This window comes from Perissodus microlepis, chromosome 7, assembly GCF_051167445.1.
Source record: "Perissodus microlepis isolate ML-2025 ecotype Zambia chromosome 7, ASM5116744v1, whole genome shotgun sequence".
Taxonomy (NCBI): Eukaryota; Metazoa; Chordata; class Actinopteri; order Cichliformes; family Cichlidae; genus Perissodus; species Perissodus microlepis.
The window spans coordinates 23,032,934-23,054,073 of NC_140467.1; the positions used below are offsets into that span (position 1 = coordinate 23,032,934).

The 21,140-nt window shown below is 37.7% G+C and overlaps 1 protein-coding gene across 1 annotated transcript in view; it reads right to left on the reverse strand.

Annotated features, from left to right (window-relative positions):
• The window catches only part of LOC146383088 (solute carrier family 23 member 2), a 55,910-nt gene that overhangs the window by 21,463 nt on the left and 13,307 nt on the right, over positions 1-21,140 (reverse strand). The window contains exons 3-8 of the mRNA XM_084934242.1: positions 19,929-20,086; positions 16,205-16,388; positions 15,241-15,422; positions 12,148-12,265; positions 10,386-10,542; positions 4,578-4,831 (exon numbers count right to left, since the gene is read on the reverse strand). Of these exons, the coding sequence (XP_084790368.1) occupies positions 4,578-4,831; positions 10,386-10,542; positions 12,148-12,265; positions 15,241-15,422; positions 16,205-16,388; positions 19,929-20,086 (1,053 nt within the window). The remainder of the gene's footprint in view (positions 1-4,577; positions 4,832-10,385; positions 10,543-12,147; positions 12,266-15,240; positions 15,423-16,204; positions 16,389-19,928; positions 20,087-21,140) is intronic.

Genomic DNA, 21,140 nt, shown 5'->3' on the forward strand with positions numbered 1-21,140 from the left:
GGTCTGTCTTATCTCAGTGTGTTCAGTTTACGCTTCCTTGTCTCGTCAGTTCTGATTTGCCCCAGCTGTGTTTCCCTCCTGTTGTCCATTCCCTGATTGCTCCCTCTATGTATTTAAGCCCTGTGTTTCAGTTTGTCATTGTCGCGATCTCCCCCTCTCTACTAGCCTCCACCATCCAACAAATAGCGTGAGCTTTTGATTCGTTTTTTTGATAGTGTCTGTGCAGAGTGAGTTGCAAGTTTAACCTCGTGTGTGTGTCTGGCGTTAGTACTTCAATTTTGTAAATAGCTGTAAATAGATTTGTAAAGTAGCATTTTAGATTGAGTATTTTGTTCACCTTGTATATATTGTTCACTGCAGCAGCCTAGTAGGCGTGAGAAGCCATTTTTGTTGATTAAGTTTTCTCCTGTTTTTCATGTAGAAAGTTAGGTAAGTGAATTGTCTTTTGTTTGGTTTTCATTTTGTGTAGGAAAGCGTAGGGACCATTAGGGAGTTTGTTATTTTTGGTACTGCTCACTGCTGAAGAAAATAAATGGCTGCTTAGCACTTTAAAAGATATTGTTGTTTGGGTTCTTGCTTGGGTGGCGTGTGAGTGGGCCAACTTCTTGTTGCGTTCAAGACACGCCTAGACTAAGAACGTAACAATATGTAGTTTAGTCTGCAGCACAAACAGTAAGACTCACAAACAACAACAATGCAATATAACTAAATCATTCATGTCTATAGCCTTCCTCTCCCATTAATTGTATCACAAGACCATAATCTAAAGGTCAAATAAAATCATGTTTCACCCTGCTTGCCCTGCTCACTATCTCTGCTTCCACTGAGTCCATCCAAAAGTTAAAACGGTAGTTATCCACTAAAATACAAATGTATAACTTATAAAAAAAATCTTACTTGTATAATCACAGTTCTACTGAACTATTTCTGTATATAGTATGGATCTGCCAAGGCTGTTAACTGCTCCAACCACCCATCTGTATGGAAAAATATTTACAGATATTTCAGTCACATGGCCATTAATAGTATGTGTTATTATTTTTTTTTTTTTTCAGGCTGTTTCAGTGAATATTTTAGAATATTAAATTAACATCAAACTCTCTTCTTACAACTACAAATATGTAGCTAGTATTTATATTAATGGCTATGTACACATATCACCACCAAAGCTCTCAGACGGATGAATCACCATTGTTTGACATGAATCAACATTATTTGTGCACTGCAAAGTTAATTTAGTTTTCTCTCCTTTCATTTTTTTATGGGGTAGGGGCATCATATGCCCAGATTATACAGGGCACAGGACATCATATTATTGTTAAGTGAGGAATGGATGTTACTTATAGATACTTTAATGACAATAACATCTGTATCCTAAAAATGTTTTATTGCATAATAATAAAATAAAATAAATACAAAATTTAAGAAATCTTTATTGCAGTCACTTATTATTTAAATGTTCAAATTCTTTGTGACAAATTATGCAAGTACACAATAGATACTGTGTGTGTCTCACCAGAGTTAGAGGGGTTAGTTTAGACCAGACAACTTAATGTAGCAACTTCAGTAACAAAACTACAGATAGTACTTCTGAGGAAATTCAGTTATAAATTTGCTCCTCTATGCCTTTAAATGTCTTCATTTACTCAAACGCATGCCAAATTACCACAAAAGCTGATTGACATGTGACTAATTGCACTTCAGAATTTCATAATTTATGTAGTCTTACAGCCATTTTAGGAAACCCATTTTAGGAAACAAAACTGGTGTGAAGACATGTATATTAACATGTTTAACTCTTACCTGGCAATGAATTAAGTGTCTGTAGGTAATGTGAAAGATTTGTTCATTGTAATATATCTGGATGCACACTGTGTCATAGTCCTTCTGTCCTCCTGGTAGTCCTGCCAGTTTTTCTTTCTCTCCAACTTGGCTTCCTCTCATTCCCCTTGACTGTTTGTGTGCGTGTATGTGTGTGGGCGTGCATGTGTGGTAACCACACCTTAATTTCAGAGGCGGAATGCTCTTGTTTTTTGCACTCCAGCCTGGTATACCTACGGTAATCAACTCACCTGCTCCTCATCTGGTGATCAGTTGGCTCCCTTCAAATATGGAGGACATTATTATGCCCCTCTGCAGCCCCTAATCTCTTTGCAGTGGCAGTGCAAGAGTGTTCAGCTGTTGCTAATCAATCACACCTAGTCAGGTGTGGATAAAGGCATACTTGAAGTGGGCTTTCATAAAGGCTCACCAGTCTTTGTCTTAGTGGTACCAGCTATTTTAGCCATCTTCTTATGCAATTTAAAATAAAACCTCTTCTCTGTGGTATTCTGGTATTAGTCTCAATTTTTATGTTGTGGCTTTTGAGCCGAGTCGTAAAATAAATGGGGGCTTGTCCAGGATAGTTTGGACATTTTTGTGGAGACAGAATATCAGTTTTTTGTTTACAGTCGATGCTTGATCGTTTAACTGTTAGTGGTAGATACTCATCCCTGTTCTGTAAATCTGTTCACCTGTGTAAATGTCATCATTCTCTCTTTGGATTTATGCATGTGAGTTGGAGAAAGAAAACTGTTTCACTATCAAGTCTAAAGATGGAGTGGAATCTATCGGCCCATCGGCTTGGATTCTGTATATAGAGACTCTGGATGTCTTCCCTTTTTTGAAAGACACTGTAAATAAATTTTTTCACATCACTGTCAATAAATTCACCAAACTGCATTCTGAGTCTGTGTTTGAGTCCTGCCTGTGTGACAGAATGCTCAAGCCATAAATGGGCTCAGTGGACTCAACTGTGTTCTTGTCGCCGGCTTGTCCAGCTGGCAAAACACAAAGCTCTGCTGCTCCACATATCAACAGAACAAGATATATGGGAAGAGCATGTTTTGAGGGGAGCATATTTTCATAAATTATTGGAAAAAATGAAGTCTGAGCTAGGTGCAAAAGAACTGCCTGCCTCTCTCAATGCATTCATTTCTCTGTCTATCAGGGTGGACTATACAATGCAGAAAAACTCTATTCGCGTGGGACAACTTACGGCCCTGCGCCGTTTCCTTGGAGGAAATGTAGTGTGGAGAACAGTCCAGATCACCGGTTTGAACCACTGGATCTGTCCTATCCGCCTGTCATGGCCTAGCTAATGTCTTCCATAAAGATCTTTCTCTCTCTCCCCCTCATCACAGGCCATATGCCAGGGCAACAGACCTTCTCCCTGGAGCTCCTCTACCCACCAGCAGACTGTACAGTCTGTTCAAGCTGGAACAGGAGGCCATGGAGAAGTACATCACCCTCAGATGCCTGAGTCTCTGACGTGGGAGATTGAGTCCATGATTCGTAATTGGTGGCATATGGTCTGGTTCACTTGCTATTCCAGCACTGACTGGACAATAACCTTCATCCAATGTCTGTTCTGCTGGTCCTCTCTCAAGAAAGATGTCCAGGAATATGTGTCTGCTTGCCAGGTTTGTGCTAAAAATAAGGCTTGCAGCTCTCCACCCACGGGACTTCTCCAATCTTTTCCTACACCTGGGAGGCCTTGCCCTGGCCTTTCCCCGCTCGCCAGATAACATAGTCATCCTTACTATTGTTGACTGCTTTTCTAAAGCAGCCTACTTCATCAGCTTACCCAAACTGTATTCTCACTGGATGCCCAAGTAATGACTCAGCATGAGAATTCTTTGGGACATCTTGTTGGATTGTGGTCCTCAAATTACCTCCTGGGTGTGAAAAGAGTTTTAGTTTTTAGTTTTCTGGGTTTTACCTGCAGACATTATGACCAGGTGGAGAGGATAAACCAGAAGCTGGAGGCCTCCCTCTGATGCACATTGTCCATGAATCCCTCCACCTGGAGCTCCCAGATAGCATGGGAAGAATATTCTCATAACTCCCTGACATCATCAGCAACTAGGCAATCAGCCACCCTTGTTTCCCTCTGTGGAAGGTGAGTGTTCTGTACTGTCTGTGCAACACAATTTCTGCAAATGAGCAGAATAAATGAAGTGCCGATCATTGCAAGACATCCAAGCCCTATTACTTAACAGGTTAAAAGATTTTGGCTTTCCACCAAGCATGTTCTGTTACGGATTCAATCTTGCAGACTCTCCTACTTTCATTGGACCACTTGAGATTTACTCTTTATTTAACCATGAATGTGCATGGAACATGGTCGTCGGAGTCCATGTTTCTTGGATGGTATTACGAGACAGGACATGCCAGGGTTACAAGAGCATTCTAAATTCAGGAAATTTGGATAAAATTCAGGGTCATCTACTAATTGGTTCCATTGTTCCATTTTTCCTTGGGAATAACAAAGAGTTGTCTTGTCACACATGAATTCGTGTGTGTGATTGATAAACCACTTGAGGGTACCAGTTTAGCACACTGGGTTTAATAGGCAAACCATATACTGTAAGGCCCCATGTCTTCCTCCTTGCGTTCCTGTCTTTTCTTTACTATTCTTTTGGACTAAAGGTTTAAAAGTCCCCCAAATGTTTGTTATGTTTTGAATCAAATGAATTAAAAATCTTACAAATTGGCTTCTTCAAGAGATCTACAACCAGATAGGAGATTGTATATACCTTTGTAATGCCCAGTGCAGCAATGTTTTGGCTGTAGGAAGTGGTGCCATTTCCAGTTCCCCACAGAGCAGCAAGTATGCAGCCAATACCCTCTACGGCGATGCCTCGGTTGACAGCATGTATGGGTGGTGGAGGGGCACCAGACAAGCGAGCACAAGCATAGTAGTCACCAATAGATTCCATGGTCGATGCCAAGACCCCGGCCATCATACCCAGCACTGATGACAAACTCACTGTGGGCACACCCCATTGGCCTGTGGATGCAGAGGAGGCATACTTAAGCTTTCCTAAACTATAGGAACAGGAAGACTGAAATCATGTCAGTGGCTACAGTACCTAATAGATGAATCAGTCATTGTCAGTTTTAATAAACATGAAGATTTATTTATTTGCCTGAGTAAAAAATTGTAGTTTGAGTGCCCATTAGTTTAGTTTGATCAAACCATTTTTGTGCTTTTTAATTGTTTAACTTATTTTAACACTCTGGATACTTTAAATCATGTTGGCAATGATGAAACCTGGTCTGTTGGAGCTCACTTGCATTCACATGTCATATTACATTTCATTTAAATTTAATTTTTTAAAGAGAACATTTTCTTAAATGCAAAAAATTATAAACACTTTCAAGTAGAGTCAAACCCAAATAAAATAAGATATATATGTATAAACTAAAGTATCTTTTTTTTTTTTTTTTTATCTTTACTCATTTTGGAAGGTTTTATGAGTTTTTGTACATGTGTTGCAATGCGTTAAAGTGTGCAAGTGAATGAGTGAATGAAGAGACACAAGCATATCAGCATTCTGAAGTTTGCTCTGTGCTTCAATGCAAAGTTTTTGTGCTGTTGAAAACAAGACGTTATGATGCTGTAGACGTTAATTAATATTAACAATAATTCATGGTCCAACCTAAAATCCCTCAGGTCAGTGGAGTTTTACAGGCCCATGTATATTTTTATTGGCTTGTGCAAAAAGCTTTAATATTTATATTTTTAATTATTAATGCAATTTAATTGAGACAGTATTTTATATTACTTTACTTTCAATCAATGTTACGAAAACCTTGAAATACATACCATGCCCCCCTTTAGGTTCACCCCTGTTCGCTTCCATCTAAAATAGGAAAGCTGTCGTCAGCCTTCAGCAAGATGTATAATTTAACCATAGTATCAGACTAAGTCAGCATCTCATCTGCATATTTTAATGTAGCCTTACTTCTGATTTATTTACTAGATTATATTTCTATATTGACTCTTTCCCTAATTGATCTTTTTTACTTAACTTCAGTAATTACTTCCTCTGAATCATCAGCATGTCTTTTAGAGCCCATTCCCACAAGACTACTCAAAGTCCTACCCCAATATCAAAAATTATTGAAAAAGTAGTTGTAAAGAGAACTGAAGAGTTTCAGCCATGAAACAATAGAGAAACAGCATTATTGAAGGTTACAAATGATCTTTTAATGCCCTCTGACAGTGGACTCATCTGTGTGCTTGTCTAATTTCCCCTTGTGGGACAATAAAGAAAATTGAATTGAATTGAATTGTCCTGCTAGACCTCAGTGCACCATTTGATACTGTTCACCTTAATGTTTTATTACAGAGAATTTCCCATGCTTTAGGTATTAGAGGTACTGCAATGCAGTGGTGTGAATCATGTCTATCTAACAGACTTTAATTTGTCCATGTAAATGGCAAGTCCTCTTCACACACAAAGGTTAATTATTGAGTTTCAATGGTTCAGTGCTTGGACCTGTTTACAATGTACACATTTCCATTAGGCAGTATTATTCCATTAGGCATAGCATACTTTTTTTTTTTTAAATACAGAAAAAGTTGGGTATGTAGACTTTATCTATCCACAAAACCAAATGACATACACCAATTAGTTCAACTCCAGGAGTGTCTTAAAGACATAAAGAGTTCTAAGACGTCTAATTTCACTTTACTTCTAAATTCTGATGAAACTAGGGTTATTGTACTTGACCCTAAAAATCTTACAAATATGGTGTCCAACCAGATGCTTACTCTGGATGGCATTACCTCCAGTAACACTGGCAGGAATCCTGGAGTTGTTTTTGACCAAGATATGTGGTTTCTTTCATTTGCGCAACATCTATAATATTTAGAAACATTCTGTCTCAGATACTGAAAAAGTAGTAAATACATGTATTACTTCTAGACTGGACTACTGTCATTTGTTATTATCAGGATGTCTTAAAAGCTGTCAGAGAAGTTTTCAGTTGATCCATAATGCTGCAGCGAGAGTAGTGACAGGGACTAGAAAAAGAGCATATTTCACCCATACTGGCTTCTCTTCATGGGTTCCCTGTTAAATCCAGAATCAAATTTAAAATCCTTGTCATTACATACAACATTGTCACAACTTTAACACAACAGGCACTAAAGCAGGGGTGGGGAACTCCAGGCCTCAGTGGCCGGTGTCCTGCAGGTTTTAGATGTGTCCTTGATCCAACACAGCTGGTTTAAATGACCAGAATACCTCTTCAACATGTCTTGAAGTTCTCCAGAGGCCCGGCAATGAACTAATCACTTCATTCAGATGTGTTGGTCCAGGGTGATATCTAAAATCTGCAGGACACCGGCCCTTGAGGCCTGGAGTTCCCCATCGCTGCACTAGAGGATGCATTTATTTTTAAATCTGGCTCTCCAGTAGACTTTTTTAGCTATTGAAAAGATGATTTTCCCAGCATCTTTGAGAATTTGCAACATAAAACTTTGTTTTCAGTTCCTTGATATTTGGGGAAATCTCTTCCTTTAGCAATCTCCTGAGCAATTTTCCATTGATTAAAGGTATAAAAGGTATATAACTATTTCTACTGTACCAAAATCTTCAGATTATCACCAGCTAAACCCAATAAAACCCAAACATGCTAATTAAACTTATTTAACATTCACTATCTTTATCATTGTCTGCACTATTGCAGTTAATACTGCTTTCAGTCTTCAACTTCTAACATTAAAAACTATCATGTGCTGTCACAATTCTTTGGGTTCACAATAGGACATCAGAGTGAAACTAACAGTTATTTATATGTTATCTTGTTATTATTGTTAATAAACTTACCTGTAACTGACAGCCATTTATTCGCAATAAACTATACCTGTCAAAAACATTGTACAGAAGTTTTCTTTGTTAAAAGGCAAGTGTTTTTCCTGCCATCATTTCAAACAATTTTGTTTATTTGTTTGGCAAGTATCGGCAAGTATTTGCTAATCTGCTCATCTGCCTTCACACACACATCAAGTTGAGTGACATCCCATGGTTAATGCAAAGGGTTTAATATGATGTTGGCCCACCATTTGCAGCTATAACAGCTTCAAGTGTTCCGGGAATTTTTGACATTCTTCCAGAAGTGCATTTGTGAAGTCAGATACTGATGTTGTAAGAGAAGGCCTGGCTCACAGTCTCTGCTCTAATTTATCCCAAAGGTGTCAGGTTGAGGTCAGGACTCATGGACCAACGTACAAATTATTGGACCTTGTCCCCTTCTGTACTTTGCGTTGTGACTGGCTTGGATGCAGCTGTTTGGCCATTGAGACCAATTCCATGACATTCTCTATAAACTGCTCTTCTATATACACTGCACTATTCTGAAGGCCACATGAACTTTGGAGGTCTGTAGTGAGGCCAGAAGGTTGGTGTCATATATACACTATGCACCTCACCTTTGTTATGATACCAGTAGCAGTTGACTGTGGGATAGTTAATAACAAGGAAATTTCAAGCCTGGACTTGTTGCACAGGTCGCATCCTATAACTGTGTCATGCTGGAATTCACTGAGCTCCTGAGAGTGACCCATTCGTTCACAAGAAAAGAAGGAGTAGACGCAGTTTGTACGCTTTTGTGCTTGATTTTACATGCCTATGGCCACGATTGGAATATCTGAACTCAGTAATATGGATACTTTTGTACCATCTGTAAACAGCAGATGATAGGTGCAAACAACTAAAGTCCTACAGCTGACTTTCCCAGCATGTTTATTGAATAAAAAATACTGATATCAAGCTGAACCTGTGAGTTTCCAACAGGGAAATGCATTTTATACCCTTACCTGGACTATATATTGTTCCTGTTACAAAATGATATTGTTTTGCTTTGATCTCCTTTTTGTTTTTGTTTTTAAAAAAGGTCCCTTTCCTCTACAAACATGTGTTTTTTCAAACTACAAAACAGACATTCCGCAGTCAAATCCCACATGACTTCTTACCAGTCAGAGCAAACTGACTGTCAATGGTCAATGGTAACTTTATTGTCCCTAACGGGAAATTGATTTGCAGTATGTCCGCACAAACAAACAAACAGACAACCAACACATCACATACACTCACCAAAATAATATAATATAAGCCTGATAAAACAACCTAGATTTTTCATCAAAAAAGTGCAAAGTGCAATGGCAACAATGACTGTTGGCACAAGGTGTTATGCCCTGAATGATACAGTCAATCAATCTGTCACTCTTCACTTACATACCAAGGTTTTAGCAGATACGCATTAAGCAATCAATCATAAATAAATGTCTGGTTTCATTTCATATCTAATCACGTGTGAATCAGTTAACAGCAATTGTGCAACATTTAACCCTTTAAAGCCGGTCGGAGCAGGCACGCTCCGTTTTGCCTAACTATTTTTAAACCCTGGTAGAACTGCAAACACGTAAGCTAGCGCAATATTTTTTTTTGCATATGAAACCGGAGGAGTTGTACTTACATCTTATGCCATCAGCTTTTCCTAGGTCACGGTTTCCTTCCACATGTAGCTTTGCAAAAATTGCATAAAAAGTGCTTGCAGCAACAAAAACATAATATTGCCGATCCGATCAGCTGTTCGTAACACTTCCTACGCTGGAATAGAACTATCAAATGTCCGCCATTACCTGCCCGAAACAGGAAGTGATGTCATAATCTCGGAAATGTAGTTTTTTACCATCAGGGCCTTGTAAGCCTATACTGGTGTTTTTAAAAGTTATGTTTGACTTTATGACTTTCTGTGTCGTTTCTGGGATGCTTGGGACTCATATTGCACTGCTGGAAATAGTTTATTTTGATGCATGTGCTATTTTTTTTGCAAATTTGCACTATAATATTTATTTTCGTTTTCCTGCAGTATATAAAAATTGGTGTCTTTCAAAAATAAAACTATGAAGACACTCAAAATAAATTTCCTGTGGTGGGAAACTATTTTGTGCAACTTTTTTGTATTTACAGTTTTGAGGGATAAGCCTCTTAAATTTCTGTATTATATGTTAAAAAAAACAAAAACGATTTTACATTTTTTCTGGTTTATTGCACTTTTTTGCAATTTATGTAATTACTATGCACTTAATGCATACATATTATTAAAATTTGGGCTGTAATGGTTGTATTGATGTATAGCAACTTGAAATGCTCCCAAACATGGCACTACAGCATGTAAAAATATAATATAAGCTCTGGCGGACTTGGTTCTATGGTAGGTCTTAAAGGGTTAACTAACCACAGTTTTGCATGTTTATCAAGAGTAGCCTAATGAGAAGCAAGCAAGCCAAATGGTAACATAGCTTCTAAGAATTTTTACTTTATTTGTAATACAGCAATAAATGGCAGATCTTTAGTAATGCAGTTACTACAGGACTTTTGCAACTTTATATGTTTATGAAGCAAAGTAGTTTCCCTAATAAGGGTATTACAACCACTAAAATTAAAGATTTCTGAGGAAAGGTGTTCAAGAAAATTAAAAAAGTAAACAAAAAATATATATATAGTAAAATAAAAGAACTGTTTGAAGTATGATACCTATTCACTTACCAGGGTAAGGCACATGGAACCATGGAGAGTTTGTAACAGCATCCAGGTTTATGTCGGTTCTGGCTGAGAAGCCATACTTATCAGACTTTGAAGGCAGGACATCAAAAATGGTCAGCAAGAAGCAGATAAGCCAGCCACCACACATGCCAAACAAAACCTGGAATTTGTTATCAAAAACAGAAAAACAAAAAATTTAACTAATACAAAAAATGCAAGTCCGAATTTGTTTTCAGTAACACTTTGAGGTGATAAGATGTTACACGTGAATCTATCTTAAAACCAATAAACCAGCCCTTTCCATCCACACCCCTTCGTCGAATGTAAGATGGTGGTGACAGCTTAAGCACGATCACATTATTGATCAATTTGGTAAATGTACTTCTGCAGCTGTCATAAATATGAGCCTGAATACATGTGCATACAGTTTGTCTGGGACTCCAGTGGGGGTTTTTTAATCATCGCATTTGTACAGGGATTACATGGGAGAAAAGAACTGTGCACATGAATGCTTTTATTTAGGACATATCGAGGAAAGTGAAAGCATAACTCATAGTCAGGCAAACATGCAAGCAGAATGAGCTCATTATATTATCTAAATTTCTGCCTTAAAGTCATCATGATACATTGATCTGTAGAATCCATGAATGAAGATAACTGAGTGGGATTCATGGAAAGTTCATGGGTAAACTTGAGATAATTAATTCTAGAAGATTTCAGTTACCAAGTATCATATCCATTATAATGATAGCCTAAAAAATAATATGACTTGACAGAAGATTGTGTGTACTTTTGTTTGTGGGTACACAAGATGTGTACACAATCTTTTCTTAGATAGAAAGAAAAATACCATATTTTATGATAATGAATACTGATGAATAGCTAGAGCAGTTAAGCATTGTTTACTCTAATATCAACAGGCATTTAGATGTTGTTGGTGTTTTCAGACTTTTCTGGAAATATTTCTACCCACCATTTGATGTTTGGCCATTCTTTTAATTCTCTATTTGTAGTAGCTTAAAAAGAAAGCCATGGATGATGCTGTCATCAAAACTTTTTTTTAATTTTCTTTTATCTGCAGCAGAGATGTAGCTGCTGATATGAAACAGATCTCATTCTAGAAAAATGTTTATTGAAAGCATGCCAAGTTTTGATGCTTGTTGTCTTCTTGGGAGCCACAAAAGGATTGTGTTTCAGCTGAGCACAGACACTTTCAAGGTATCCCAATGCATGAACATGAAAGAGGAAAGAACAACAGCTTAAAAAGAAATTACATTATTTTTTTCTTTCTATTTTCAAAACAATTTTTTCAAAAGATTTTTTTCCCAGTGTAATGTTATCAGCACTATAGACTGCCATAATTACCAAATTTCCCCTTGTGGGACAATTAAAGGATTATTCTATTCTATTCTATTCTAATCATGTTTAAAAGTAGAGGCAATATCATCCCTACACAGAGTTAAAAGGCAGATTCAACATACTAGTGTTTAAGAAAAAGTCAAATTGTAAACTTGTTTTCAAACTTGTTTTCAGTATGTTGTCTATTATACAAATAGACAACATTTAGTTTTTTCAAGTCTAACTTGACTGGCAGACTTTGACTTGACTCCACATGATTTCACAACTTATTTTTCATTAAATATTTTATGAAGCAAGGTTAGGATGGTCGAAACAGTTTTTTGGGGTCCCATCACTTAATTTGATCTTTTTTATCACAACGGAAAGCAAGTGAAACATATTAGACTTGGAAATTTTGACAACTCACAGAGAACAGCTTGAAGAGTGGATACTGGAACACCATCCATTTTTTATTCTTGTAAGAAACCATTGGAACATCAACGTTGCTGAGATATTGGGAGAACAGTAGAATCAGACCCACTGTGCTATAGGAAAAAAGAAAATGGGATAAAATGTGTCAATCATAGTAATTTCCCCAAAGGCTTGGCCCTTGCTTCCAGCTATTTGTGGAATTTCTTTTTAGCAGGGCATGGTTCACAGTTACAGGGAGGTCAGGGCAAGTGAAAACATGCCACTTTACACAACAGGCATGGCTGGTACTTGACACCTGAAAATGATATGTTTTTGTAACACTTCAAATGTGATGAAAGATGTCATACTGTGCATGAATACTGGTCAGATAGAAGTAAAGAGGTGATTTACAAATAAGCTGTCCATGTCTGCTTCTACAAGCTGCAGGATATGGACTGACACTTCTATTGATGGATGAGGGCCAGAGAGAGACTGCTGAAGTTATGAAGGATATGACTGATTACTATCCATATATGGCACCAGGAGGTGGATGTGCTCAACCTTTTAAAACCCACAAATATCTCTCTATATAACAGCATTAGTCTGCATTATCTCAAGATAGAAATGTTAAATCAAGACAGATTTCACAGGGTAGCACTAGACAGGGCACAATTCTTAGCTGGAGATGTGGATTAACACAGTCGGCATTTATGTTTTAAAAATAAATGAGGGTAAATTTGTCAATATAGAATTAATGTCATGATGCTTGAGACTGATTGTGGTTTTTGAATTTGACCCCATATTTCAGTCTTGGTTAATGGTTGATTTCTCTCAGTGTCCATTTCAAAGTGTCCGCATTCATGTTTGTCAGGCTCTTTTGGCTTCTTGTTGTTTTATTTGTAGGTTTGCATCATTTGCGTGATTAAATACCAACGGTGAACCAGAAAGCAGAGCCAATGGAAAAGGTAATCAAAAAGTTTCACAGCCTTTATTGGCACACAGAAAAGATGGATATAAGTACACAGGGGTCATGGGAGTTACCAAAGAGGAGGAGACTGGCTTCAGAATGATCAGCTCGGAGGAGAGAGAGGACCTCAAAACAAAACAGCACCCAACTATAAAAGTGCTTTCTAGAACTGGAAGTATCATTTCTACTGGCGGATATGCATTTAAGAGCACGTCTTCCCATGGACTGGTTCTTATGTTGTGCTTTTCTACTCTGCTCTGAGTACTCAAAGCACTATACACTGACTCATTCACCTTCACACCCGTTCATAAAAGAATTCTTTTTGTATGCTTCTTCTACACAAGAGCTTTCTATCTAACATTCACACATTGCATCGGAGAGCAACTTGGGGTTAGTATCTTGCCCAAGGAGCAGGCAGGGATCGAACCACCAACCTCATGATTAGTAGGTGACTTGCTCTCATAGGTAGAGCGGGTCTCTGTTCTTTGCCAGGTATGGCATAGAACAGAAGGAGAGAGTGTTCGCCCTGGAGGCAATAAGATCTACTTTCGCCTGGCCAAATATATCCCATACCTGAGCTTCTACAAAGAGTGCTTCCAGAGAGAAGAGCCCCAGGTTCAGATGGCCTGTAACATGGGTGGCTGTTAAGAGACAGAAAATGCTTGAGTGCTGGTAAGCACTGGTATGCGGCTCATGCTGCACTGCATTTCAGACTCTTCTCATGGATGCACCATTGCACAGAGACATCTGTGCATACCACCTTGGAAAGTGACATCCTCCGAGTCTGAGAGCACTGGTGCAGCATCCTGGACTCCCTTCAGGGGCAGAGAGCTAGCATAGAAGGTGTGGTTATTGTCACCCTCAACTAAAGGTGATACAATGCCCACAGTGAGAAAGAGTACAGAACTGTAACATCATTTTTAACAGTGTGAGTGGCACTATGACAATGACAGATACCATCTTTAAGATCATTTTGAAATGTGTCACAATCAAATGTAGCCACTGGCAAACAAAAAAAAGGAAAAATCAAAGATATTTCCAGCCTGAGGAAAATGTTCTGCTGGTTTGGGGTTAGGAAGCTCCTCTGAAATTTCACAGAGAAACCCAGAGCCTGGATGTTTAACACAGACAGAGCCAGCTGCATCTCTGCACGTACTGTGACCCACCAATCATGTAGATAGGCTAAAATGTGGAGGCCCCCCACTCAGAGGTGAGCTAACGCTCCCTTGGCACATTTAATGGAATTGCAACGAGTGAGAGTCAGCCCGAATGGCAGCAACAGATATTTGCAAGCTACACTCCTGAAAGCACACTTAAGAAACTTGTAAACTTACAGTTATGAACCGTATGTACAAAAAGTGCTCAAATATAAATGTGTGATGCATTTAAATCTGTCTTACATCTAATATTTGATCAAATGTCCTTTAGCAAGTTGCATATTCCACAGATGGTTTTGGTAGCTCTTGCCTGACTTTCAAGCATTGTTCACATTTTTGTAGTTTAAGGTTAAGACTTTGAGAAAGGTGTTGCAAAAGCTTACCATTGCCCTGGTTTATTCATTTCACAACCAGTCCATTACACCAGCTTTAATGTGTGCTTGGGGTCATTGCCCTGTTGTAATACCCAATTGTATCTAAGTTACAACTGATGCTTTCGAGCTATACTGAAGAACTCTGAAGTAGTCTGCCACTGTAATTATTAAGTCCACTGTGTTTTGTACCATTTCCACTGGTACACTGCAGTATGTTGTTATAGCTCTGTGCTTAACAGCTGGTATAGTTTTATTTGGGGTTGAATGCCTGAGCCTCACTCCTCCAACAATACTTGTGGTAACTATGGTCAACTTAATTTCTGTCTAATTTGAACATAAAACCTTTCTTTGCAAGCATTCGCTTCAGAGGAATTATGGAAAGCTCAGTATTACCAAAACATTCAGGTCCATGGTGAGTCTATGTCTTTTGACAGCAACCATAGAGGCAAGTGGCAAGTAAAGCAACGTGTGAATATGGGTTTCCTGTCCAGTTAGAATTATATGCTTTGATATGATAAAGACAGAATTAGGACTGGTAGACACTTCTGATGAGCTTAGAGACTTCTTTCAACATCTTTTCCAACATAAAGCTAATAAGGATTTTAACTCACAGAGCAGCTATTCCCCAGTGGCCTCCAGACTTCTTTCCAGCCTCAGTAAACAGTGACAGACCAATGAGATTGATGGTGGGAGCGATAGCCAGAGGACCAATATATCTCAGCACAAGGCCCACCAGCCCAGATAAGCCTAGTGTGAGCTGAAGGAGAGAGGATACCAGAATGGCTCCCTGGATCTGTGGAAGATGAGACAATAAGGACGTAATGTCATTCCCTATGCCAACATAAAGGTTTCATATCTAAAATTAAATGTTGTGCATCTTTTGCCATTATAATGCTTTCGTTTGACTTTAACCTTTCAAAATTAAGTTTTAGGCCTTTTGCAGAACACAGTTTTAGAACATGAAACTCTAAAAACTGTTCAAGTTAAAAGTCTGAAATTTTCACTGGTTTGACCCAAAATCTGAAATTTGGGACAGATAAAATTGAAACAGACTGTCTATTAGCGATTTAAAAATAGCAGAATTCAAGCAGTTGTGTAATTTGAGCACATGCTAACAAAGAACTTCACATTGACAGCTAGTCACAGTTTCTAAATAGTATGTACTGTGCGGCCTCTGATGAGAAATATCTATCTATCTATCTATCTATCTATCTATCTATCTATCTATCTATCTATCTTTATTAAGCCACGTTTATATAGTGTATTATCTTACTTTTTTTCATTGATTGTACTTATTTGTATTTTTGTATTTCCTTCTGATATCTGTACCCGAGCTGAGGTGATGCAAAAATTTCCCCGTTGTGGGATCAATAAAGTCTTATCTTAATGTAGCTTTTCTCTCGTTGGGTTCTTCACACTGTCCTTTTTCCTTTTTGTCGAGGGACTTAAAATGAATTCAACTTCACATTTAAATGTTAAGTCTTGACAACATATTTTTCACTTCTTTGCTTATTTATACCCCCCCCCCCACACACACACACACACCTTGTTTTTTAACCACACAAGTGAACATACCTCACGCATTCTTGTCATCCAGACCTCATCTGAATTTTCCATTTGTAGTGGACTGGTGCCATTATGAAACTGCACCAATGGTTTCACAGGTGCATTTGGCACAGGACACTGCCACTTGGGTAATGCAAGAATTGCCAGGGTTGGTGTGATGAAACTGAATGTGCCACCCTGGAGGATTGGTAACCTGCAAGTCAATAATTTTAAAGTTAAAGGTCAAAGGTCACTTGACCAAATGATGTAAAGTCTCTTCTGATTACGCTTATCTTTGTATACTCAAAGCAAACCTGAAGATAATTTTTATTAGCAGATTGTTTTCTCCTTAGTCAGAAAACAAAGTATTATTACTAGGTTCTATGGTTTCAAGAGTCTGTTTCAATTGCTACCATTTTGTATGCTGTAATACTTTCTTATGCACTTTTTGCACCAAAATGATACATGATACAATGAAACATTTCTCTTTTTCAAAGGGGAATGAAACCAAAGAAACTTAAAGTACTGAAGTACTTCACTCAAAGTATTTTCTCAAATTCTATTGTTGTATGTTCAAGCTTTTGCCAAACTGTGTAGGAGGAACACTTAACTCTTAGTTAATTGCTCGGGCTTAGTGTTACAATAGTAAGCTTGAGCTTACTTGTGGAGCGCCACGCTGCATTGTGATATATGGCTACACTGCTTCCCACACAAACAAAAGAAAAGTATAAAAATGAGTCTTTCTGTTTCAAAAGGATTATTTTAATCAAATTCAAAATAACTACACTGATTTTACTCTCTCACACAGGTATATACGTATATAGATCAATCTCATGAAACAACAATCCATAAGATTGGCCTAAAAGTTAACTTTAACGTTAAGTGGCAAACAGACATTAATCATGCTGATGTTTTTCTCCACACATAATCATTTAACTGTCAAAATAAATTGCTGCACAGATTAGGCGGATTTATTATTTATAGCTGAGGAGGAACCATGGTTCATTCTTCATTTAGACACTTTAGGAATTGGCAGTTGATTATCACAAATGGAATCCCTTTCCTGATATTTCAAGTTTGTCAAAATATCACATGTGACATTCAATTCATCCTGTCTTCCTCCCTTAGCCCATCAATCATTATCTGACTTGGTGGTATGTGTACCTGTCTGCATAGAGCTTACGACAACCTGTATTGATCAATCGTTTGTTTATTTTCTCAGTTAGTGCTTGTAAAACGTATCTGCAAATGTATAGTATAGTGTACAATCCATTGGTTTTATTATACTGTAATCTGCCAAAGGGTAGTCAAGCTTTGTTATTACAGAGTCCTGTAATGTATATGCTCATAATGAAGAGTGAGAATGCAGTTTGTGTTTAAAACTAATTCAAACATCCAGAGAAAAAATTTCAAACTAAATAAAATACACCCATAGTGTTCATTCTTTAAACAAAGGATTTGGCTGTAGTGCGATATTAATGTTAACCCCTTCTTGGTAGGACTTCCCAGCAAGTCCTGGCAGTAACCTGAAAAGCTCATTTTAAGTTTTCTGTAGCCCGATAATAAAAACTGTCAATGCGTTGGAATCCATTCAATCCTTCAAATCACATTTAAAAACCCACTTGTTTAAGCTAGCCTTTGAAACAAATTCAATTTTAAATTTTTACTCAGTTTGCGTTTGTGCCATGCCACTTATCTGAAACTTTTCCGTAATGATAACTGTATTTTCTTCATCACTCTATTGCTGTAACCCCGCAAATGCGGCTCTTGTGTGAAGCACTTTGATGTACCTTGGTCTTTTAAATGTGCTATAGAAATAAAATTGAAACTTAAACTGAAAAACTAGTGATGGGATTTCCGGCTCTTTTTAGAGAACTGGTTCTTTCGGCTCGGCTCACTAAAAAGAGCCGGCTCTTTCGGCTCCCAACCGGCTCTTCAGGTTGTTTTGTTGCTTTAATTAATTTATTATTAACAACTATATAAAATTATGCACAAAAGGAATTACTAATGTAAAAAAAAACCTGTGGTTTTATATATATATGTTTATATATAAATATATATATAAATATATACGGTGGCCCCTAGAGACAAAGCACGTGCAAACTCCAAAACACACTTCTAGCGTTAACTGAACTTCCAAAACAGAGCTACCTAGATCACTTAAATTACACAATTGAAAGCATGTGTGTATTGTTTGTGTATTTATACACAGGCACTCATATATATTCAAATAATTTTAAAAAATGTTTACCTGTTACTACCACGCACCAAGTCGTTGGTACTTCCTGGCTTGTGTAGCCAGTAGGTAACAAAAGCTCAACACTGCCCCTAGCATCCTGGAGCACTGTGAGTTGTGATTTGTATGTGCTTCGGGGTTTTTTTATTCACTCCACATAAAATGTAATAAATAAATCATATAATACAAAAACCAACTATTCACATTTCAACTTTTAACTATTTCAATTTTCAGCTTTTTCCTTTTAAACAAATTTAAAGTGAAACAACACAAAACACTGCAAACACACAATTAAATATAAATATGAAAAAATATGAAAACAAAAAGAAGATGCACATTCTCTGTCATATGGGCCTGCATGAATAAACTTTCTGAATCCTTTATCATCTGCAACTGAAAATAGTTGTGGGTGATCACTACACCTTTCTAATGTGACGTTGTTGTCCCTGGCTCTCTTTCTCTCTCTTTCCCTTGGGCTCTGTTCTGTGAGTGTAACTACCGCCCCTCCCCCCTCTTCCCAGCACAAAGCACAAGACTCGCGTGCAGAGTGAAGCGGAAAAAAAGTGCGAGAGAAAGGGTGAGAGAAAGAAAAAAAAAAACCACAGCTCCCAATAAAGATCCGGCTTGCGTCGTTCACTTCAAAGAGTCGGCTCTAAGAGCCGTTTCGTTCACGACCGACACATCACTATGAAAAACATCCTCCTTTTCACCCAAGCAGTTTTATTTGATTGCTCTACCAATGGCAATGCTGCTATTTATTTAACAGACTCTTCCTGTTGGATATAAATTTCATATCAGCTAACATTATCTGTTAACTAAGTAGCTACTCTGCTACTGAGGATGCTGCTAAAAGATTTGAGAATGCTACATGTAGGAAACATACCGCCACATTCTTAAAGAAAAAGAATGTGCATGAGAAAACTGGCTCTTATAATAAACTCAGAAAGAAATCGGAATCCAATCAGTGGAGTTCTTGGAAGAAAAGAAACCCCTGGCCTTTGCAAGGTATTGTAACTTTTATATCTAACAGCAAAATAACAAAACATGTAACTATCATTTGCTGTTGTTATTCTTGTTTGTGGATCATAATAATCATAATAAAAAGTGATATGTGTGTCAAAGTGTTGAAAAGTGAAGTTGCTCTCTTTCAGAAAGTGCCCTAGCTAGGCAATTAATTACTACTGACATGAGATGTTCTAGAGATCCCCACAATAAACTAACCCACAGTTTAAGTTCACATGAACCACTGCAGGAGCTGGGCTGTTACTTTAGATCCTTTGTGGATGTGTTTTAGGAAGACTTATATTAATCCTCAAAAATCCTCACTGAACAAAGAAATGCTTCCCCAATATCAGGTGTGCCAAACAAATAAAATGCTCACTCATTCTTAGGTGGGGCATTGTCTCAGTTTGCGCACTGCAAAGCTAGTGCCAAAAGATATTACACAAGTGGAAATTCTTGTGTGAACTCTTGTGTCTTCGTCTGCTTTGGTTCACTGAAATCATAAAAGGGTGTTACCTGTTTCCAACAGTCGTCTGCAGCAGCGTACACAATCCTGACACAAAGAATATGGTGGAGATCAGCTGACTTTTAGCAATGTTGTTGTCCTTTATACAGAGCGGTTCAGCCAAGATCAGTGGAACTGCAATGATGCCACCGAAAGCAAGAATGTAATGCTGCAGAAAGTGGAATAATAGAGAGATTTTAAAGGATTAAACATATTTTCTTTTTATACAGATTAATTTGTGTTTTTATTTTCATAAAACTCCTTTTTATTTGACTTTAATGCTTGCTGTGTTGTTGTTTTTTATTGAAAAACAGTCACAATGTGCAATGACATAGATGAGAATTAATTTCATACCAGACTGTACTGGATGTCATTATCTCAAAATATCTGCGTACAGATCAGATGCTAATGCCAAGTGTAATTGAGGAAATGTCTAAATCTAAAACAGTAATACTGGTTTATCTGATGTTCTCTACTCAGTAAGCAATAAGAGTTTCCCTATATCAGTGTTTCTTTGCTTTAAATCATTATGACAAAGGCTATTTCTTGTGACTCAGAACTAGTGTGGTCAGCTAGAATAATAACAATCTTGTATCTGCTACATCAAAACACAACGGCCTGGCTGGCAGGATATGTTCAGTCTCAGATGTCTCACACTTTAATCTAATTTGAGTGATGCACAGACATATATCTGGACTCACTAAGGCTGCTTCTCAGGCTTCAGCACAACATTATATGTCATTGACAACACCATCGGTGTGGTCAGAGCTAATTCTCCTATCAATACAACCTAGTTTGTCAATGTCGTCCAGAAATGTTAAGTGATTTGTAAAAAAAAAAAAATAATAATAATATGGGTAATGGAGCGGGTATCCTTAGTGTTTCAGCAATGCTGACAAAAGAAGGTAATGCCACAAGTATTGGCAAAAATGTCATATCCTTTTATGTCTTTGCAGCTGACATTCAAGGCTTTACTATACTTCACACAGGGGTGGAAAACACGGGCATTGTTTGTTTTAATCATTTTCCAAACCTGCAACTCCCTTGGACATCAATCAGGGAGATATCAGTTCCATGGCAGTGAGGATTCCTTGTGGAATGAGATAGGCTGGTAGAAGTTACTCTTTCCAGATGTATAAACCTAAAAGATTTTACATTTTGCCCAACATTCATATTTTGTGGTCAATCCTGATCAGTAACATAAATGGCCTTTTGCCATGCCA